General features: G+C 36.6%; 1 protein-coding gene across 1 annotated transcript in view; it reads right to left on the reverse strand.

Moving 5' to 3' along the window:
* Positions 1 to 923: 923 nt before the first annotated feature.
* CD34 (CD34 molecule) overlaps positions 924 to 24,568 on the reverse strand; it is a 39,748-nt gene continuing 16,103 nt past the window's right edge. The window contains exons 2-8 of the mRNA XM_007427485.3: positions 20,811 to 20,951; positions 17,411 to 17,649; positions 15,848 to 15,931; positions 9,258 to 9,393; positions 7,379 to 7,431; positions 4,949 to 5,113; positions 924 to 3,153 (exon numbers count right to left, since the gene is read on the reverse strand). Of these exons, the coding sequence (XP_007427547.1) occupies positions 2,962 to 3,153; positions 4,949 to 5,113; positions 7,379 to 7,431; positions 9,258 to 9,393; positions 15,848 to 15,931; positions 17,411 to 17,649; positions 20,811 to 20,951 (1,010 nt within the window). The 3' untranslated portion in view covers positions 924 to 2,961. The remainder of the gene's footprint in view (positions 3,154 to 4,948; positions 5,114 to 7,378; positions 7,432 to 9,257; positions 9,394 to 15,847; positions 15,932 to 17,410; positions 17,650 to 20,810; positions 20,952 to 24,568) is intronic.

Raw genomic sequence — 24,568 nt, forward strand, 5'->3', positions numbered from 1 at the left:
GAAACTGCAAAATGGATATAAATCTTTATCCTATGCATTCCCACTGAAGGATTAGCCATAAAGCTGTTTAAGGAACCAAGTTATTCTGCTACAATATCAGTCTTTCTTGCACATCATGATATTTCATCAAGAATCCTGGTTCACATGAGAGATGTTTGTGGCCTTTATCTTGCCAAGAATGCCCCACTTTCCCATAAATGGTGTTCTTGTGGAGTGAACAGCTTCCAAGTAGGTCCTTCATAGATATACTTGAATGGCATGGGAAGAAGCTTGCTGTAATATGCAAAGGAGGCTTAACACAACTCAGGAATCATTCCTTTATATTTTAATTTTTTTCCCTACATTGCCATAAACTATACTGTTTTTGTGCCCACTATCATTTAGTCACTGTATTTGTGCAAAAGAATATCCCAGTCCAAAACTTACTTTTGCCAAGAACTCACAGAGAAGCTTAAGGCAAATCATTTCTACCCATCTGAGCTTTTCAGTTAACTACATCAAACCAAAAACAATCAAGATAGCATTTGGGAAATCAGGTAGTAAGTAACAATTAAAATGTATAAATATACTACCTTTTTTTTTTAATTATGGAAGTGTCCTAATATATGTATAGTTTACACTAAAGACAATTCCAAAATACATGGTTCTTTTACCATATTAACAAATCATGTTTGCTCGCTTAACACAAAAATGTAAACTTAAAGACTATCTATACTAATCTACTAAATGATTGATTTATTCTCCAGCACCAGCATTTGGATAATACTGGCAAAGAATTCTGGGAATTCTGGTCCCACCATATCTGGATGAGAGCAGACTGGAGAAATCTGAATCAAAGATAAGAAATATGATGACCATCTTCCCTTCACTAGTGGGCTACTTAATTTTACGTTCATTATCCCATATCTAGCTAATGCTTCCAGTTGCAAGTGTAAACAAGGCAGTATTTATTCATTAGGCCTTCTTGAATTATTTCCACTTATAATCTGTTAAACAACAGTATCCATAATGATTAGCATAAAAAAAGAGAATTCATTTCAGAGCATAGTCACATTTTTGTTCTACATTGTATAATCAGATAATACTTACACAGTCAATAAATCCCAGGATGGCACTGAGGGAAGGGAAGGCAATGGAGAAAAATATTAGAGGGAAGAAATGAGTGTTAATTAGAATATAGGCTAAATTAAACTATGACAATTGAGATCTTAGATATGTTTAAGCATACAACTTAAATATAGCTATATTTGCATTTGCATTTACAAATATACTGTAACATATTTTGTTTGAAAACTAAATTCATAGGTTCTATGCCATCCTATAAATGTCTACTTAGAAGTAAACTGCATTGTATTCAAATCCCAGGACATTATAAATAGGATTGTAGGCTCAGAAAAATGGAACTCCAATTAATGTAACTACAACTAATGCCATCCTTAATTTCAATGTAATTAACTTTATCCAGATTGAGGATCACTTTAAAGACTTGTTATCTCCTTTATATTAAAAAATCAGTGGCTTTATGGTAGCTTCCCTCAACCTGTTGGCTTCTGATATTTTTGGATCTACAGCTCTTGGAGTTCCAAGGATGTCCTTGTGAGTTCTAGAAATAGCAGTCCCAAATCATCTAGAAAGTGTTATGTTGTTCTGAAAGTTGTTCTGTGTCATTATGCTGTTTGCTTGTTCATATATATATATATGGACAAAGAAAACCAAAGTCGAAGAAGAGAGAGCATTTGAGATTTAGGTCAATTGCCTACTGCAGTTTCATGTTATAAAAGATGTCACCAAATATTTCCTAATGCTTTTAAAGTGAAAAGGTACTCAGTTCTTTCAGAGTAAGCAAATCTAGTGAAGAGTTTATTTTGTGTTGTTTAAGAACTGCCTCAGCCATATTTCAGAAGGCTCTGATGAGTTGCAGAGTTACAATCAGTTTATGTTAAGTACAAATTGCAGCACAGCATAAATGCAGAAAGGCAGGAAAGACAGTCTTATTGGATATGGGGATGCGTAGTGATTCCCTACCAAAGAATAATAGCATTGGGAGGTTTCCCAAAGTTGTAACAGATAAACAAGGACCAAAGTGACAAATCCCTTTATCTTGAAACATGTAAAATATAGCTTACGACAAGTCATAATATGGCTGCATGTTTGAGCATTCACAGAACTGATTCACCCAGGCTGACTTTGCCATGTAAAATGATCATGTGAATTAGGACTTGGAATACCTCACTAGGTATTGATATGCCTCACTGCACAACAGGAGCAGAACTTTATCTGAACATAGGTCTACACTGACCTTTGAGTTACATGCTAGGGGGTAGGCTCTATGAAAAAGATTGGTTGGGGCCAGGACAGGGACTAAAATTTTGTTTACAGTTAAATTTATATTTAAATTGATAAATGTATAGTGCTTATAATTATTTAATAATTGCAATTACAAATTACAATTCAGTGATGTCATTTTTGAGGGGTCTGTTACTTTCAAAGGCTGCATTCTACTCTGGGCCATAGATGTTATATCTCTGTTATATTTTAATATTAAATTAAGATTACATTTTTAAAAGTGAACATGTCCTTCTTTACTCTAAACAGCATCAGATAGATATTAAGCAACTCATTAATAGTGAAAAATCTCCATAAAATTCTAGGAAACATGCCTCATGTTTCCCTGGATGAACAGTTATGAAGGATGTCACATCTAAATATAGAAAAATAAAAAAGCCCAAAACCCCATGTGTATTAGGAACATGCCCAATCCCATTTAAGCAGTTTGCTAATTTTACAAACAATTTTCATACACAAATGCTGTGTCGGCCCCTGAAAAATGTATGCTTTAGTATGAGATGTTAAAGTTTTTTTTAAAGGTATTATAATTTCATTTAAGACATTCTTGCATCCTAGCTCCTCTGCATGTGCAGTTTGATCTTTTCCAGCTGCATTAAGAAGGCCATGGCTTTTTCACAGTTCCGTGTCAGCAACAACCTGGGGCCTGGTTGAGTGTCCATTTTTCGAGGTTGGCTGGCCAGTCCCATTTTCCCGAGCCCCTCCATTGAGATTTGGTTTATTCTGCAGGTCAGACTGTTCATGAGAGGCCACAGGGATCACAGGGTTGCCATGGCTATCATTTTCGATGTAATATGGATCTTCACCCTAAAGGGGTGGGAGGTATAAATAATAAGAAAATTCAGAGTAAGACAAAGCCACTCAGCAGTCAACAAAGTAGTTTAGATTCTACATACAAAAGAAATATCTGTTCTTTCAGTCAGGTGTTTCAATCGGGGATTTAGAGAAAGTATATGAAGACAGTGGTCTTGATGGGGTGAACAGGAAGGCCTTGTTCATGTATGAAAGGTATTTCAGTGGCTTATGTGATTGATGGTAATAATACAACTTCTCTGAATATAAATATGTCAATAAAATGAAAGCTTGGATGAAATACTGAGAATCCAGTATGCAAAATGCTGCATTAATATTTTTATCTAACTATCCTGGTATTTTCCCCTCTGATTGTAACAGGTCTATCTAGGGTTTGGAGCAGAGATATTATTCATAGCTTGGTTCCAGATTTTTTTTTTTTTTAAACTGGGGATGTCAGAAAATTAATCTAGGGATTTTTGCTCAAAGAACACGTTTTAGCAATAAACTATGAAGCCTCCCCTTGGATTATAAGAGGTCTTGTTCTGACTCTTTGCCCACTGTATGATTCATGCACAATCTCACATGCATCTATATTTCCTGACTGTTGAGACTGATAGTAATATCACTAATTTGCAGTAATGGAAGGATAGTTAAGTTTCTGAAAGCTAATGTAGCCTAGCTAATGTATAGTCCAATAAGTAGATAAATGGAATAACAGGTCATTCATTAGCTATTGTTGTGATGGCACTGGCATTCAGTTTGTCAACATTTTATACTATAAGGTGGGGCTGTACAGTGCTTTGGATTCAGTTCTGGGAAAAGGCACAGCTTTTATAAGGTGTTGCAGACAGATGCTACTTCCAAATGCTCTGAAACACCTTTTGAAAATTGGCTGTGAAACCCTACACAGCTCTAAGTTTGCATTCAAGGTTAATGAAGGAGACCTGTAGAAATTCATTGTATGAAAGAGGCTGTTGTTTAAATATAAAGATATTTTTCCTTAAATGCAGAAGGTTTGAGAACATTTAAAAGGGAGTGAGACAGAGAAACTCTATTGTATTTTTTTACCAAGAAAGTGGTCATGTCACACAGATTGTGGTTCATCAGTAGAGTTCATCTTCTGAACAGCTCAAGCTGTTTGCACTCCAAAATTACTATCATATCTCAATGAGAGATTTTCCTGGGAAAGTATCTGCCCAATCGTCTTAGATAAGATTGAAACCCCATGAAAGGTGTTGAAGTAAAAATAGCAGCTAGGAAGAGAATTAAGTGCCCTCTCCAGTGCCACTTCTCCACTTCATTTTATCTTCTTCTGGGTTTGGGAGCAATATTTGCACATCCCCAAGTATTAAAAAGGAAGATTAATCACAATTGCAATTGGGTTTAACTGATATGGTTAAAACTAAATGGGTGCCAGCAACCCTAAAGACGGAAGAAACAGAAATCAGAAAGCAACAAATAAATCAAGAAAAAAGATTTTCTCTTTCTTCACATCCTTTATTGTCATCATTTGGTGGTAAAATCTTAGAGAAAATCTTTAGTACAGCAGAAACAAGGGGAGAAAGTCTAATTTGAATTTAAAGCATGAGGATGTTGGGAAAAATATGATTCCCTCTTGATGGCATTTGTAAATGGTTGATTCTTACTGTTGGATAAAAAGTAAGCATAACTTGAAATTGTAGAATAGTTTATGGAAATGAGCACACAACCTACAGTAATGGATGAATAACAATCCTGACATTTTTCTCTATAACTGCTGCTGAGTGTCTTGAGCTTTCTGCTTGTTTTGCCAACTATAAGCACTAACCAGCCTCTCTCCCATGGGACTCCAGCTTCGTCGTTTCATAAGGTAATATCCAGCCAATCCCAAAAATGCCAACAGCAGGCCGGTGGTGACCAGGGCAATAAGGGTCTTCCGAGAATGGGCCTGGTGAGTCTCAATGGGTTCCCGCTTGTAGGACTTTATCCCAAGCTAAAAGGAAAAACAAAATAGGGTTCAACCGAGGAAGCATGAAAACACCTGCAAGGGATGCAGATAGCAGAGATGGTAGACTCTTAAAGGTCATTAGTCATGTTTTACCCACTAAAGCTTATATCTTTTAATAAAATTTGTTAGTCAAAAAGGGTGCTACCAGGCTCTTTTGGAGTTTTTGCTATCCTACACTAACACAGCTGACCTCCTACAATGTTGGGTAGCTTGAAGGGTTTCACTTTGAAATATTTTTTGAAATACTCCCACTTACATCTCTTTTAAAGAAGACATAGCAGGAATGAGGAAATGACAGCATAACAGCTCCAAACTGTCTAGGGAGAGAAATTATCCAGCTTGTGGAGAAGTGAGGTTGAATCAATGGACAAAATGCCCTACTCCATCTTAAAAATAAAGCCTTTCAAAAACAGTTTTAAAAAGTAAGTTCTTACTAAAGTTTGAAGGGTCTGCAACCCTCTGTAATTTATCTTTCTGGGCTGGAAACACAGAAGAGGCAGAATGAGCCTCTTCTGGGAATGATGTGTCATGTGATGCTTGTGCAACAATTTTTTTAAAAAAACCTAAGAAATGTGTGTGTTATCACTATTATATATTTCACATCTGCTAGTGTAAGCAATAGCTATTGCATATAATATAGACTATTTCTTTACATCCTGGTATGACAACATTAGGTCTGAGATAGACTTACTCAGTACAAAGACAGAGACATGTAAGTAGCAGAAAAAATGTTTTTTTTTTTAACTTTGAGGGGAATGCAGAGAATGGAAAGGTGCAAAAGGGGAGGACTAATAGAAAATAAACAACTGCATACAGATTGGGTACATGTGCCAATTGGCTATGTTTCAGGCAAGACAAATACATTGGGAGTAAAGGAAATACAATAATAAAAGGATGTGGATTGTGGGAAAGAAAGAGGATTCTATAAGAAAGAGCAAACAACCAACCACTGGTAGAATAAACTTAGCACTCCAAGTAAATCTGCCTAAATGAATTCTAATTAAAAAGTGAGACACAAAAGGCAAAATAGCCCTCAAACAATCTGACAGTGCAGGGCTTGTGCAAATGATTCAACTCTTGGTCAGCTGCTTATGTCAATTAAACCTGTGCAAAGCATTTGAAGTATTGAAGCATCTGCTTTCCCCAGGAAGCTCAGCACGGTCATTTTGAGAGCTTTCTCCTGGGTTGCCTGTGTATGCATGTACAGACAACACTGCTGATGAAACAAATGTTAGGATATTTTGTCCATTTGGGGGAAGAAAAGGGCAGCAACATAAAAAAAAAATCTCTCAATTCAAAGTGATTCAGAGTCACCTCATTCAATTTGATTCTTTCAAATGATTCAAGGATTCAATCTGAAGATTCAGTTTGAAAGTGTGAGCAGCTGAATCTCCTTGAAATCAAATCACCCAGGTTTATGATATTATGTATGTTTGGGAAGGTAGATTGGAAAGAGAGAAGGCTTGTGCGTTTCATATGTTTGGTATGTTCAGTTAGGGGCAAAACAAAGGAAACTAAATTTCAGGATGCCATTTCTGGAAACTCTTGGAATTTCTTTTGCATTGTGCATTAGAATTCTGCAGATCCTGAAAACCATGTTTTCTTTGATGAGCGAAACAACTCCATGAAAGCAGTGTATTGTCGAAGGCTTTCACGGCCGGCATACGATGGCTGGTGTGGGTCTTCCGGGCTGTGTGGCCATGGTCTTGAAGTTTTGTTTCCTAAACAAAACTTCAAAGACCATGGCCACACAGCCCGGAAGACCCACACCAGCCATCCATGAAAGCAGCTTCATTCTGGCTCTCTTCTGAAACGTTCTCTGGCAATTCTGGTAGCTAAAAGTGGTTTCTTCACATGCAAGGTAGATGCACAGAAGCCTTTTCTGCCCAGTGGAACTGTCAGTTGAGGCTTTAGGTTAATAACACCTCAAATCCAGGAAATGTATATTGCTTATTGCTTAAAAAATGTTAAATTTTGGTCTGTTTTTTAAAAATAGTAAATGTAGCGAATTGGAAATTGTTTGGGGAGTTCCCACAGTTAGTTGCTTGTTATGGTAACTTGATTATTATTAAAATGCTGAAATTTTGTTCCACATTCTTTGGGGAAAAATACCTCTACTCATTTATATAATTTTAGTGATAGAGGATCCTGGCATGCAAAGTGTTCCATTCAGATTTTATAATGTTTTAGGTTTTTAATTTTTTACTCTGCCTCACCCAACTCCTATATATAAGAACATTAATATATTACCGCAGTTAAACTGTGTTGCTTGGGTTCCAGAAAGCCATCCAATGCTTCTGCACCTGTATTTTCCAAAGCAGAGAAAGACTAAAATTTACTTTCAGAGAATTTGTATTGAAATTATCTGTCAAGCAAAGCAGCTTCAACAACATCTATGGCCATCACTTGTATAGATTTGATTCAAAGACTGCTCTATGCCATGGCTGATATAACTGTGGTGTGTTGAATAAGCCCCAATTGATTAGAATTAGTAAAAATACTATCATGATATGCTACAAATACCCACCTTTACATCATTTCCATGGGCTGAACAGATGATGCAGTAGAAGTGCTAACTGACTCCCTGGTGGTTGTCTGGGTCTGGATGGGGAGGAACAGACTTTGACTGAATCCCTCCAGTATAGAGTAGTTTTGGATCTATGGATCTATCTAATTTCAGGGAAATTCCATTTTTAACTCTAAACAGGTTGTATTCCTCTGCTCAAAGGTGGTTGGCAACTTGAGGAGCAGATGGCAGCTGGGCCTACGAGGGCTTTTGCACAATTACATGATGTGCACCAATTGCAACATTTCCTGGACCTGGAGGTCTTGCTCACAGTCACTAATGTTCTAGTGATCTCTTGTTTAGATTATTGTAACATGCCTCACATGGGATGGCCCTTGAATGACCTCTGGAAACTGCAGCTGCTGCAGAAGGAGGCAGCTGAAGTGGTAATGGAGGTATTTTGATACACTTGGGTGACCCTGCTGCTCTGGAAGTTGCATTGGTTACCAGTTGGATTCTAGGTGTGATTTAAGGTGATGGTTGTCACATTTAAGACACTATATGGATCTGGTCCTGTTTATCTGAGGACCACCTTTTCCTCCATTCATCTGCCTGCCCAACAGATCAAATAAGGTCAAATCTTCCAGGTCTTATCTCTCCAAGATTGTTACCCGATAGGGCCCCAGAGGTAGGCATTCTTTGGAACTCCCTCCCAGTAGAAATGCCACATCACTCTTAGGCTTCAGGAAAACCTTGAAGACGTGTTTTGTCTTGCACGTGAGGAGGGTGCTTTTTGATTGAAAGGTGAGGTACGCTATATTTGTGTGTGCTTTTTAAAAATAATTATATATATTTAGGGATTTGCGGGGCATTTTATCTGTTTACCTCTGTTTAGCGGCCTAAAGCCTATGGGAATGGACAAAATACAAGCATAATAAATACATAAATAAGCAATGTTATAAGCAATGGTTTACAAATCAAATGACTGTTTACACAAAATGCTAAAACAAAACCAAATAACAAACAATATGGCCCATGCAATCTGTGAATCCAGTCATAGTTTCAAATTAATACTTGAATGCTTATTGTAATATGTGCCATATATTGGCTGGAATATAGTAATGACAAGGTGGAAGCAGGGCAGTTGCACATTTTTACTTGCTGCTGGTCACAACATACAGCTGATCCTGAAAAAGCTAAGCTGGGGTGGATTGATTAGCACTTAGAGGTGAGACCACAAGGAACTCCTATGGCTGTAAACTAACTGAGAAGTAACAAAAGCAAACCAGACCAAACCAAACTGAACCATTCCCTGACCTTAATCTGCTGTTGAGTGGGAGTAATACCTACTGAGAACAGCTAATACATTCTAAAATAGTTGGTTTTTCAAATACTTTCTGTATCCCCCCTCAATCCAAGGATGAAGAAGACAGCAAAAACACTGGGTTTACATATCTTGCTAATCCATAATTGCTGGATTTGGGCTAAAAGTGATCTATGTATGATTGGTCCAGCCAGCTGTAGGTAAAATAATGGTTTCATGTGACATGTGAAATCTAATCAATCTTAACAAATCACCTATTGCTCCCATTACACAAGCTGTAATAAATCAGATCCACTAACCTTTTTTGTTAACCGCAAGCAACAACATGCAGTGGCGATTCACATCAGATTCTGCCAGTTCAATAAGACATGGCATTTCTGTTTTTTCACAAAGCAATTTGCTCAGTCCCTCCCCTTTGTTTGTTTTAAAGTTTTCCTGAAAAAAAAACCAAGCAAAAAAACAAACAAAAAAACAAACACAGTGTCACTGTTGTTGAACATTTTTTTTTCATTTGCTTTTTTTACACTAACCCACTATCAAGTGGCATATTTATTATTACTGGCTTCTGTAGACATCAAAATATTCCCAAGAGCTACAGTGTATTCTCCCAGTAGCAGCTATTTGTGGATCTCATGGCTCAACATCTGTAAGGGTTAAGAGAAACCATAAATATTTAAAACAATTTCCCAAGAAGGCAAAGTAGCTCCATTTATAGAGTCCCCGCTTACTAGTTATGACCATACATGCATAGGAATATTCTTTATGGTACACTGGTGTGCACATCTCTCTAATGGGAGAGATTATCGTGATTTATAGCATGTGAGGGCAGAGCTGCAGAAGTGAAGACAAAGTTTAGAGCATGTTTTAACTATATTCTTGGGATTCTTAATTTGCTTCACTGAACTATGTGATGAATTAGATGTCCAGTTATTAAAAATTATAATAAATCAAAATAGAGAGAATATGTACTGAAATATTTGTCAACACATTTCTGTGAATACAAATTGCTAATTATATCTAATTTAAGTTGCTGATTAAATAATTAGTGTCATTATAATAGTTCATTCTGCAAGTATATCCTGAACAAGCCAAGGCAGCTCTTAATGTTTTGAAATCATGAGCACCATCTCCTTTTTCACTGTCACCAGGCAGGAGATGAGGGAAATAACAAGCATAGGCTTGGCCTTTCTGTTTCGGAAATGCCTTGAGTATTTCAGATGGTTCTTTCATGGCACATTTTGCAAGGATAAAATCTTCCCACATGAAGATTAAAAAAAAATATTGCCTTTCCCAAACAGTTGTGATTCTTGGGTAGGAGGAGACAGGAAGAAAATTGTGGGGCTGTAATTTTCCCCCTCCATTTGGTCAATTTGGACATCAAAGAAGATGCACAGGTCAGAGTCAGATTCAGGAAAGCAAGAGCTACAATAATATGCTGAAGAAAGTTTATGTTCTAATATATGCTGGCTTGGTAGCTTGGAGATAAGAACTTACATAGTGAGTCTTCACCAGTTTTTTATGTCTAATATATATTCAGCTAATATATTCAATGAATAGAATACTGCAGCTAACACCGGTCAGAAATTTAGGAAGTCACATACAACATTTATTAATCTCACATGACTTACTTGTATCAGCTTACTTTCTTCTATTTGACTCTCTCCAATCCTGTTTTTATTTCAGTAACAAATAATGCAATAACCCGGTGCAATTCAAGGAATTTTAGTAACAGAAAATTGCTCCCGTCTTATTTTCTTTCTTCTTTAATTCTTTCTAACCCAGTGGATTTTGGAAAAACTATGTACAGAGGGTGGGATTCTGTCCATTTATCTGTTCATCAGCACAATAACTCTCAGAAAACTGAATAGAATGGGGCCAGATTTCCATGTTCCCCAGCACAGATATATACACAAAATTTTACTGTTGTGGCAGCAAGAAACCTTGCCATTCAAAGACCATTTTCTTGTGTTGTGTCTCTGTGGAAGGATGATGACTTCCTGAAGTTCTGCCCTCCCTTGTAAGAAATTTCATGGCAGATAAAAATAAATATTTCCATGTGCACCATTTAATTCATAGATTGCATTTCTACAGATGTAAAACCTACTTTTCACCACAATCTATTATACAGGAAGCATTTCTCATTTTAAACTATGTCTCTGGCTTCACTCTCCACTTGATTTCAGAATCATCTCACCCTTCAATTTTCTGGTTTATAATTTCTTTTCATTTTCTCTTTAAAAGGTGAATAAATGACTGGGGGCTGCTTTAATTTTGATTTCAAGACTAGTAGTTTAGTTAATGTTAGAATGCAATATCCCAAGTTGTGATAAATTATATGAAGCAGTAGTGAATATATTATAATAGTTTGCCTAATTTTAAGTTATGTGAAGAAGTGTTGTTTCAGAAAGGTCTTGCATAAATATCCATATCCCACCCCCTGCCAGTATTTTCCTTTAAGTAAAACAAGAACACAAACCTAATATATCAGGGAGAAATGTTCCATCCCAGTCCACTTTGAACTACAGCAACCACAATTGGGACCAGCAACTTGCTTGTTAAGTGAAGTGGTCGCTAAGTGAAATCTTGACTGTGCTTACAATCTTACTTCAGCTTTCCTTTGCTTTACAGACCTGCAAAGGTCATAAATATGAGAATTGATTGCAAAGTTACCTTGTCATCACCATCATAACTGCAAATGATCTCTGTACGAGGCAGTCACTAAACAAGGACTACCTGTATATAATGTTCTACTGAGTGGGGGATTCATGGATAGGTAGGCACCTAGCCTAGGATTTCAGATATCAATCCATTTAAATATATCTTGAGCCAGATTAATTGTCTTGAAAATCTCGACTGGTGACTTAACTTTAAACTCTGACATTTTCTAAAGAATTCTTTCTACGGAAAAGGAAAAAATACATAAGAGTGTTTTCCCTCAATATACCAAACTAATATCTGAGGGAATGTTTGGCTAGGTTTTATTTTTTCTCTTCCATTTCCCATGCATAATGCATTCTGTGATTGATACAATTTTTACTTCTACTGGGTAGCTTTTGTTTATGCCAGTGTTGTCCAAACTTGGCCACTTTAAGATGAGTGGACTTCAACTCCCAGAATTCCCCAGCCAGCCATGCTGGCTGGGGAATTCTGGGAATTGAAGTCCACTCATCTTAAAGTGGCCAAGTTTGGACAACACTGGTTTATGCCATTGGACCAAGTTAAGTCACCAGTCGAGATTTTCAAGACAATTAATCTGGCTCAAGATATATTTAAATGGATTGATATCTGGCATAAATGGTATAAACCAGTGTTGTGCAAACTTGGCCACTTTAAGATGAGTGGACTTCAATTCCCAGAATTCCCCAGCCAGCATGGCTGGCTGGGGAATTCTGGGAGTTGAAGTCCACTCATCTTAAAGTGGCCAAGTTTGGACAACACTGGCATAAACAAAAGCTACCCAGTAGAAGTAAAAATTGTATCAATCACAGAATGCATTATGCATGGGAAATGGAAGAGAAAAAATAAAACCTAGCCAAACATTCCCTCAGATATTAGTTTGGTATATTGAGGGAAAACACTCTTATGTATTTTTTCCTTTTCCGTAGAAAGAATTCTTTAGAAAATGTCAGAGTTTCCTTTCTAGTGAATGAACTAGCTTATTGGAAAAGCCTGACAGAAAGACAAACAAGAGAAAGAGTTCATTCTATATACTGGTGGCTCAGACATAGCAATCAGGCTGAAAAATAACCCCTGAAACAAAATGTCACTTTGTCAAAGCTGTCTATGTTTGAATGCAGATGGCCTCATCCCAGTTTCCAGTAAAAGTTAGTTAAGAGACAAACCTGTAAATTGTGTGTGTGTTCAGGACAATAATACGTAACAGTACCATTTCAGTTTCTGTGGTAGGTGAAAAATTCACAAGAAATAAATGGTGCGCATAAACCTACATGCTTAAACTGATGCCTCCTGGATGTATGAAACTTCAGCTACCATAATCTCCCTCTCATTGGGGAAGGCTGGTGCAAGATTTCAGCAATTAGGATTGAGTAGTAATAACTACTATAAAACAATAAACTATAAGTGACATGCAGGAAATTTAAGTTTGCCTTATAATCAGAATATTCACCTATGGAGCTGAAATTGTTTAATCTTTCATTCACTTTAGGAAAAAAAATACAAAAATAGATGATTCAAAGATGAACTTTATAACAGCTTCCTGTTCATCATATCATCATAACATCATCATCATCATCCATGTTTCCTCCAATGCCATGCATGGTCATCACAATTAAAGGAAATAGAGTGGGCTGTGTTCTTAGTCATCCATTGAAAATGCCTATTTATGAAAAAAACTGTCCATGAACCAGTAAATATACGCACACTAAATGTTTGAAAGGAAAATCAAGCAATGGTTTGTGACTTCCATTTATAAGTATATTATAATGCTCCATATTGACAAATTAATGTTCACAATTATCAATTAGTTAATTAATTACCAATTCTGATCATTAGCCGTCTAAGTGTCAATGCTACATAATGCACCATTAGCCTGGACAGCACTATTAGCCAGTTATTAATAGATTGGAAGCATTTACAAGCCATTACTAATATAAGAATTGTTACTGAATAATATTATTATTCAACTATATTATTGAATACAGTAAAGTATTGGGAAAATGCTAATATTTGATTTCCAGGGCTTACAAGTCTATAACAAAACTTGTGATGACAAAACTAGAATTTTGGTCAAATGGCTACTTCCATAAGAAGATTCACATCCTGATTCACTGTAGGCAGTCTTTCCTAATTTGGTGTCCTCCAGATGTATCAGAACTTCAGCTTCCAGCCTTCCCAATCAATGATTTCAAAATATAAATTATGTCCGTCCTGCAGAGGAGTAATGCTATTTCTCAGTCAGATATGGTAACTCAAATGACAATAATGATCAAAACTGATCGAGTTTCCCTAATGCTGGTCTCAAGTACAGTGTGTACCATGAATGGAGATAAGGGATAGCTAACCTGCATTTTATTATCACAAGCCGAAATGAATTACTTACACAATTGTACGTTATTTGCTTTTCTGCTTAACTATCACCCACTAGGTGGCTCATATGCTACAAAAGTAAACTCCCATAGGAGTTTATTTCAGCAGATGTTAAGCATAATTCTTGAAAAGCTTTCAGTTTATATAAAATGCATACATTCCACCACGTATCAGATCCCTCTAAATATTACTTTAACACAGACTTTTAATGACTAGTGTTATTGGACATTTCAGCATGGGATTTTGGCATCATATCTGCCTCTGCACTGCATCCTTGTGTTTACATGTAATTGCCTACTGGCTACTAGGACAGCTCAAACTGCAAAACTTTCATTTCAAGATTTGCAAGACAGAAATTTTGTGGGGCTTGCAGACAGGCCATTGTCCCATTTCTGGAACTCTTGCTTTACCTAGCATTCTGCTGCTTGAACACACAACTCCTATCAACCAACTGGATTTAACACTTTCTAGTCAATGTCCTATCAGTTTCATAATTCTTGCCCCCCCCCCAGCTTAATTTTCCTGAAGAAATATGCATTGTGACATCACCATGCAAAAACATACTTGCATCACAATGTCACATACAAGTATATAATGGATGGATTATTTCACAATCTGATACTGCACATTTCATCACTTACCTTCCTTGCTCTCTTGCCCAGATGTCTATGCTTTCCAGCCATTGGGCTTAAATGAGCCATTACTCTCTTTCCCCTTCCCTCGTACACACATAGAGAAGCTCTACGCTGTTCCTATAGCTATGGATGCAGCTATTGGGAAAGGTGCCTGGCTGCAAAATTATGGTGTTAAAAAAAGTTATAGAAATTAATTTTAATTAATTAAAATTAATTTAAAATAACCAATATGGTGTAGCAGTTAAGGCTCCAGGCTAGAAAACAGGAGACTCTGAGTTCTAGTCCCTCCTTAGGCATGAAAGCTGGCTGGGTGACTTTGGGCCAGCCGCTCTCTGTCAGCCCAACTCACCTCACAGGGTTGTTGTTGTGAGGAAAATAGGAGGAGGAAGGAGTGTTAGGTATGTTCACCACCTTCAGTTATTTATAAAAATAATAAAGGCAAGATAAAACAAATCTAAAAAAAACCCCACTGTATAGCTGGTATGTAAATAAGCGTGTGCAATGAAATATGATGCTGGAGTCCCTTGGACAACTTATACACTTAAAAAACTGGAATGTATGAACTTTTAGGAACAAGGCATTGTCAAAATATGGAACCAGATGTGTCATGATGAACTGAAATGCATGTGGTTTTCCACTGCAGAAAGTAAAGGTAGTCTACAATTTACAACCATTTGTTTAACGACCAATCAAAGTTACCATGGTGCTGAAGAAAGTGACTTATGACCAGTCTTTGCACTTATGAGTATCGCAGTGTCCCTGCAATCACATGATCAAAATTTGGGCACTTGGCAACCAGCATGTATTTACGACAGTTGCAGCATCCTGGGGTCACATTATCATCATTTTCAACCTTCCCAGGGGGCTTCCTACAAGCAAAGTCAATGGGGGAAGCCAGATTCACCTAACAACCATATGATTTGCTTAACGACCACAGCAAAAAAGGTCATAAAATAGGGCACAACTCACTTAACAACCACATCGCTTAGTGATGGAAGTTCCAGTCCCAATTGTGATTGTAAGTCAAGGACTACCTGTAAGCAAACTGGACCTATTGTTTTAAAGGTAGCTGGAAGTAAAAAGGTAAAATCACTTTTTAATTTCCCATGTTGGAACTTCTGAAGCAAGAAATTCTCCCCAAAACTTTTTTTTCTTGTAGCAAAACAAAACATGCCTCCCTTGCCATTTTAACCCCCATGTCTACTTACACACAAATGGACCTCATCGAGTTCCAAGCATATCACTTCAGTGGTGTTAGTCAGCTTCTTGATTTTCACACATGTGATGTTGAGCTAGAAAAAGAAAGGATGGAAGAGTGTATCATTGCACTTCCCTTTGCTTAATGTCATTTGTCTATTTTATTTGCTAATTGCATTTCTGTGAAATTATCAATTAATCTATATGTGCCTCCTGAATGATTCACAGAATAAATGACATTGCTAAAATGTGACATAAAAGAAGCACAAATAAGCTTTTCTTCTTGTGGAAAAAAATAAATCCAAAAGTATAACAGAAATGATTAAAGAGATCTTTTTAAAATTACAGGTAATTTAAAAACCTAGGTGTATTAAACAAATAAACTATCAGCTTGGTGTAGAAATCACCATAAAGAAGGTGTCAGGCAACTGTCTCTGAGGAGGTTATTCTATAATAGAGGTGCCAACATCAAGAAGACTGTTCCTGAAGTACTACCTCACCTCACATGGTGGGGAGCCACTGAGCCATACCTATGAAGAGAATCACAAGGTTCGGGCTGGCAGCCATATATGGGAGATAATTATCTAGAAATATTCTCATGGTTCTGTAATGTTAGAAAACTTTCTGCCCTGTTCTGGAAGGGGACATAATTCAAAAACTTCATATGCTTCCATCAGGCAAATAGCACTACATGGCTGATAAGACCATCGGTGAATACAGGGTGACCTGAAATGGAGATGTCAGACCAAAGAAATCTGCTGAACTTAAATTTTATCCATTAGAAATCATAGGTGAGCTTCCTCAAAGGCAATCAAACTTATCTGATATATAAAAGAAGGGCCAGTAGCATGGAATATGTTACTTTAGCATCAGTTTCTTTTGTCTTAGCAACATCTGGCTTTGTAATTATAATACCAAGGGCAGAGTCAATATTAATTCAGACTAAGGCCAATGTTTATGCAATAACAATTGTTATTGCACTGAATTAACTTTATCTGTATCCAGAGACATTTTCATGTAGTAAGATGAGACTATTTGATTATTCACATTTTCTGAATAGGAAATACTGTAGTGGCAAAGCAGCAGCTAGTAAGGTAATCAATTAGAACATGACATTGTTGAATCAGTGTCTAAATGACAAATGCTATCAAAAAACCTGCATGTGAGAAAGCACATGGGAGGAGGACACCACAGCTGGGAGTTGTAAAATTTATGTTCCCTCTTCCCCAGCACATTTATGCTTCAGGCAGTCTGCCAGGAGCTTCCTATGCTGAGGAAAAAACTTGTATAAAGACATTCATTCTCATGCACCCTCTTCCCCAATAAATTGAATTAAGAACAATAGCTTAGGGAAGATTTAAAGAAGTAAATGGGCATCTATGAGAACCATCCAGGAGGCTGAAGATTATGGGTTGGCAACTTTGCAAAAGTAACTAAAATAGCATGTTGATTAATTCATGAGAACTGATTAATATATCAATCATTGATTTACAATAAAGGTCCCAATAAAGGGAACTCATCATCCTTCTTCTTATTACAACCAATCTAACAATCCTAAATTTCCACAATCTTACCATCACATTGCCGTTCTCAGTCATGGCTGTGCTAAGAAAGGCGGTGGAATAGGTTGTTGTCTTAAAATGATCACTTGTCAGAAGTGGTATTGAAGTTGCATTTTGAGTTGTCTCATTGCCAGGAATCCATTTTTTTGTAGTAAATGACTCTGCTGTTGTATCTGTTGAAGTTAAATTTGCTGTGGGTGTGCTTTGGACAAATATCATTTTATTTTGCGTGGTAGTATCCCTTACAGTGACTGGAAAAAAAAAATAAAGGAGAAAGGGAGAATATAAAAGCACTGTGAATGTCTGATACATTCTAGAACTAAACTCCATCACTGCAGTCACTAGACTGCATTAAGAACAGCCCATCTAGAATGAATTGATTGATTAAGTCACCAAGTCATCAAGTCATTTTCGAGTTCAAGTGACCTAAGACTACTTATTCTAGGAAATCAAAGTAATAAGACAATTTTAGGTTCCTGAAGCATGGATGCTCCCTCCAAGGATGATTAGTTTTCACATGTAATATGCTCACTATTCTAAATATACATAAACTTTATTTTTCTTCAAGTTTTGAAGTTAAGGACTGACCTAGATGTGGCTTTAAGAAAGTTGTGATTAGCTGTCCATTATTTCTAATTCAGAGAAATTCTGCGAAGACCAGAGTGTTCCCCTATAAGGCAAATAGCAGTTTGGGGCAGGAAGGAGAAGGAAATTTAAAGCTAAACAAAATTACTTCTCCAATAGTTGTTTTACAATAACAACATAGGCATGTATGGAAAATCCCATGCCCTTTGATTCTAATGCCCATTTAAATGAGGTATTCTATATGTTGATAATTATCAGCAAAGAATGGCTAAAAAAGAAGGAGCTATCAGATAGATCACAGGACTAATAGTTCTTGTGCTATAAGTTTTAAATGAAATTGCAGCTGTCTTTTTCACACTATTGTAGTTACTCATTTGTGTTTGTGTATATATCACATCCTCCCCGATTACATCCGCACTAGTGAAAGAGAATAGCTAGAAGAATGTCCAATTGGTTTATGTGGACATTCAGAAAAAATGAAGCTCTCCAATGATTCAGAACAACTTCAAAAACCTAAGTCTGTTACTCCCAAAGCACATTAGTGAACAATTGCACAACTGTTTCCCATGAAATGTAAGAACAAAACCCAGAATATTTAACATTTGTTATGGATTGGAGAGAAAGAAGTTACTAAATTGATAATAGTCAGATAGCAGAGGGGGGAAGGGAGGAATAATAATAATAATAATAATAATAATAATAATAATAATGCCAAATGAAGAATAGAAAAGAGACATGGCAAGGCAAAATATTACATGGCCAGTATACACACACACACACACACACACAAACTAGCAGGCAAAGCAGATAGCAACAAGACTTGGCAATGGCTAAGAACAGGAAAGTTGAAGAAAGAGACAGAGGGGCTAATTCTGGCTGCACAAGACCAAGCCTTAAGAACAAATGCACACTAAGCCAGAACTGAGAAGACAGCAACAGACAGCAAATACCTCCTCTGCAAAGAAGCTGAAGAAACAATGGACCACCTAGTTAGCTGCTGCAAGAAGATCGCACAGACTGACCACAAACAATGGCATGACAAAATAGCAGCAATGGTGCATTGGAATATCTGCAAGAAATACCATCTGCCTGCAAGCAGGGACTGGTGGGATCACAAAACAAAGTAATAGAAAATGAAGATGCTAAAGTGCTCTGGGACTTTAGAATTCAAACAGACAAGAACCTGCCACACAACATCCCAGACTTTACAATTGTTGAGAAGAAAGACAAAAAAGATAGTGGACATTGCAATAGCTAGAGACAACAGAATAAAAGAGAAAGAAAAGGAGAAAATCACAAAATATAAAGACTTGCAAATAGGAGTAGAACGACTATGGCAAAAGAAAGCAAAGATAGTACCAATAGTTATAGGCACTTTAGTGCAATCCCAAAACATCTGGAGCACCACTTGAACACCATCGGCATTGACAAAATCACTATCAGTCAATTGCAAAAGGTGGCTTTACTTGGAACAGCTTATATCATGCGACGATATCTTTAACACCATCAAACAACAACATCTACCTATCCCAGGTCCTTGGGAAGGACTCGATAGGTGGATAAAAATGCCAAATCCAGTCTAAACATCTGGCTGACTGTGACCAACCATCATCATCATCATCATCATCATCATCATCATCATCCTACAGTGTTACAAAATTTTGATTTAATCAATGCAGTATTGTAATATTTCATGGTCTAAAATCATTAGTTTTCTCATTGCGGTTATTCTTTTGATGGGCTATGAATGTGCATTTAACAGTCTCAAACAGCACATTCTGATCTGGAGCTTCAGATGGATTGGTCAGCCCTACCTAAAAACATATTTTTTGAGCAATCTCTTTCATCCATTCCAAGCAGCACAATATCTTAATTGAATAATGGTCCCTAAATTTAGGAGAGTTTTCTCTTTGGCTAGATTTAATACCTTCCCAACAGCTGTCATGAGGGGAAATACTAGGACATTCTATTTGAGCAAAGACTATGCCCCTGTGGCACAGGAACAATAGAGACATTGAACCATGTTGTATTGTATTATACTGTACTGTTCTCATTATGTTGTTTGATGTCAGGAGACATCCCCATTTTTAGACAAACATCCTAATTGCTCAGATTCATTTTCTCTTCACCTATTGCTATCTGACCAGCTGGACTCTGTCTTACTGAACATAGCTAAATACTGTCTTGTCGTCTATAGTATCTGCCATAACTTATCAATAAGCAGCTTTTAAATATCTTTTGACCCAGACGTGCTTGCTTATTTTTAGTTTTATTGTATATTTATTTTTAATTTGTCACTCCTATTTAGGTTTTACAGTTCTGTACAGTACTGTTTATTTTCACTACTGATTATTTGGGAATTGTATGTTTTAATTTTGAATTTATTTTGAGCTGGTCTATGACTGTAATAAACTGAACTGAGCATTTCAGATGTTTAACAATATATTTATATAAGCAAAGCATATTAGTACTAGCTAAAAAACTGATTTAAAACAATGACGGGGAAACGGGGGGGGGGGGGGAGAGAAGCAATAAACTGATGTCTATCGGTAAAATAAAAGTATAGAATAACATCTCCTTCCTAATATAAAGTATTTAGAAATTGGACAGTTTCCTGAAAAGTTGGGAAAATTATACAAAGGACTATTCAATGAAAATTGCACTATTTTCTTTTTTCTTCCAGATAGGTCAGAATTTCTGCAGTTTAAGAAAAGATGGGGAAAACTCTGGGAAAACATAGATGGCAATACTTTGAGGAAGTAGCGTTTTTATCATAAATAAATACATGAGTCAAACTAGTTCCATAGGAAAACTGAAGCCTATTTACCTTCTGGTGATGTAGTTGTAGAATTTGGAAAGGTAGAATTAAAAGGAGAGGTAGTAGTGATGATTGTCATCAACTTCTCAGTGGTGGCAATAGTTGGAGAAGTACTAGTTGAATTGGATTCATCACCAGAAACTGGATTTTCTAGAAAAGAAAAAGGAAAGAAATGAAAAATATTTATAGTTCATCAGTACAATTTGATATTGTAGAAGAGTCTTTGACAGGGCTCAGAGCAGAAATGCTGCAACAACAACAACAAAAATATGCACTCCTGTTCCTTATTGTTCACAGCAAATACATTACTTGATGCAAATGATAAATTGCATATTTGCAAGAACAGTCACTAGTTCTCAACAAATCAAATTTGCCTGTTTTCCTTTTCTGCATTGGCACATCTCAAATTAAGGCAGATCCATTGTTTATTATTATTTATAGAATTCCATCCCAATACATGGAATTTACAAAGAGCAGGTCCCCGTAGGGACTCACATTTTCAAATAAACAGGAAAAGAAGCGGGGGAGCGGGAAGGAGAGAGAGAGATAAATGTGGGAAAGACATGCTATTATTTCAATTGCATGTACATTGGCTTAGATTAAAGTTATTCTGAAAGAATCTTGGAAAATGTGAATTTCAGGAGGGATGCAGCTATATGAAAGCATTCAGGGAGGCAGTTCTAGGAATATCTAGTCCAGGACAGCTTCTTCTAGAATATCAAAGATGAGACGGTGGAGCAGAAGCTCTTTGGATGGTTAAAATTTATAGGAAGAGATGTGACAGGATATAAAAGCAGATAAGCGAGTGCATACCATGAAAGAGTTTCCTGTACCCCAGAAGTCAAGCCTTTGAAACCTAAAGCCCCTCTACCTAGGCAGATCTCCTTCTGCAGCAGTGGACCTATTTGTCGTACAGCAGGGTAGGAAAAACTATTTAAAAGTGGGGATTGCAACGGGAACACTATTATATTTTCCAACATATATTTTTCTTCCTAGGCTGTAAAGAACAAAAATATCCACATTTCACCAGGAGAGATCATGTATCCCCAAGCCCACAAGTGTGTAATGTATACATGTAGAAAGGTCTATGGGGACAATTAACCACAAGTACATTCTTCTGCATTGCAGCTGCACAATTTGGGAGTGGGAGATCGAGGGGAAAGGGGAGACAGACAGCCTAGGCTTCTTGCATGGGCAACAGGGTGGATGGCAAGAGGGAAAGCAGCCCTTGATAATAAAGACTAGGGGACATATTGCACTGAAAACTACAATTTTACAGCTAATGCAGGGATGTAAAGTGTCAGGACTCTTTGTGGCTTCCCAGGCCATAGTTGTATCTTGCCTAGATGTAATTCTTAGTATGAAAGAAGAGGTGAATTATTATGTCTTGGGGTAGTAATTACGTTAACTGTAAGTAAAGTTAAATTAAATTAAATCAAATTAGATGTTTTTATCCTGTCCTTGCCCACTTCTTTGTTCTGACCCTGCTTACATCTGGAGTGCAGACACCCAACATACTCCTCAAAGGACAACAACGGCCCTTTGCTGGAAACTCTTGACCTAAAATGGGAGCATGAGAAAGGATCTAGAGATCTGCGATAGAATAAAGGGAGAATGTTCTGGGAAGACATAGGATTAAATGCACAGATTAATTAAAGTAAATGCATAGATACTATCAATACACATCTGAAAATCATGGGTTACCAATGACAATATTAATATTGACAGACAGAACCTGTAACAAAGGGCCAAGTACAGAGCCCTGAGAGGGAAAAATCAAAGACAGAAAACATCCATCCTCTTGAAAACAGGGAGAGCTTGATTAGACAGAGCTTGATTGGAAGAGAACCAAATCATGAAGACAACTTTGAAGAATTTGGACAAGAGGGAAATCAAACAGAAGAGGATAACCAGCTATAACAAAGGCTGAGCAGATCTCATGGAGGTGGAGTGAGGAGAGCTGGATTGAGAAGTAGGGCATCAAAAACAATTTTTGTAAGGGCCATTCAGTGGATATTAGTGCTAAAAGCCAGATGGGAAAGTGTTAAATATAGGATGGTGAGAGAATGAGAGGTAGCAGCAAGTTTAGGAGTTTATGATGTAGGACACAAAGGAAATTAGTGAAATAAAGATGGAGATGTTTTAAATATCTGCATAAACTGGACTGGCATGCTCATGTGTGCGCGCACACACACGCTCCTCTTGATATTTTTGCAAGAAAGTTCCATAATAGAATAGATATGTTATTTCACAACATATGCATTTGTATGCACATGTTCCTTAGTAATCAATGTAGTTTTAGTTTGGAAAATTGCACTGCACTATTCACAATAGTGCTTGGCTGCAACTTTACAGCCCTTTACTTTCCACTGTGCTAGCAGTAGCTCATGGAAGCTGGAACTTGTCAACATCTGGACAGCTATCCCTAACCTAATTCTTTGTAATTCTTCATGCAATGTTTAACATAATATTTCCATTTACAATTCCAGTTTAAAATTTAGGTATTTACATTTTAAATACCTTAAAATATTTATTCCTAATTATTTTGTCATTTTAGGTTAAATGCACTCAAGCTTTCAAAAACTTTGTTTTTTAATTAGTTGATGCTCAGAACAAATGCACCGTTAATAATTTCAGATTTTCAAACTATTATTTGAAATGGTTGCACTATTTTTTTTTCTTTAGAAGTCAAGACAGGCTTGAAACTCAGGTAACAAGAGAACAAAGTTTTAAGTCTTCATTTCCACATTTCACAAAAGCTTTTTTGGTTCCCTTCTGTGAAAATATTACAGATACCTAATATCATTTATGATGAACTGGCTGAGCATATTGTTTCTGATAGCATGCAATTTTTCGTGTTCTTCTAGCATGAGCCATACTTCTCTAAGTTCCTTTACAATTGTTTGAAAGAATATTTTAGAGGAATGTTGATAATGGTATTTTTCTTCTACAGGTCAAAAGGCTAGAAGCAGAACAAGAAATCAATTATTTTCCAGTGTTTGGGTAAGTTGTATATTTATATCCACCAACCTTATTAAAAGAACATTCTGTTGTGCAAAGGGATACACTCTCACTGCCAAGAATTCTGGATTATCTTAAAATTAATCTAGAACAAATGTTTAATGCCAAGTGCCTGAAACAGGGTAATTGATGTCTCATATGACACAGCTCAGGATGTGTATATTACATGCTGCAGGTTCACCATAATGTTAGCCAGACATTATTTTGTATTCACAGTATGAATGGGTATTTGTATACACATTCCAGTTTGCAAAAGAACTAACATTCATATATTCGTACCTAAATTGTACACATGTGACTATTCACATGCTCATTTGTATACACATACACTGAGTACTTGATTTACATTTGCTTGTATGAACTGTTGAACATATGGTAATTACATATCTCTTTCAGACTCTTAATATAACCTATCGCATACTGAAAAAGTCATAGTCTTCATTTCATTTAGTATTAAATTTATATCCTGTTTTTCTGTTGATGTAAGCATTCATAGCAACTTACAATAGTTAAAACAAAATAGGAAATGCTGTATACTATAAAATATAACAGTAAAATAAATGAAATTAAAATCCAAATGGGTAGCTTCTGCCATTTAGAATCAACCATCAACAGTAAAGGAACAAGCAGGCTGTGGTATATTCAAGAAATATACCACAGACTAGCACTTGGTAGAGCAGCCATGAAAGCCTTGGAAAAGATATTCAGATGCTGATGTATCTGTGCCTACAAGGATCAGAATCATG

Source organism: Python bivittatus, unplaced genomic scaffold, assembly GCF_059951505.1.
Source record: "Python bivittatus isolate LINGU-HERP-01145 unplaced genomic scaffold, Pbiv_v1 ctg000700_np1212, whole genome shotgun sequence".
NCBI classification, from domain to species: Eukaryota; Metazoa; Chordata; class Lepidosauria; order Squamata; family Pythonidae; genus Python; species Python bivittatus.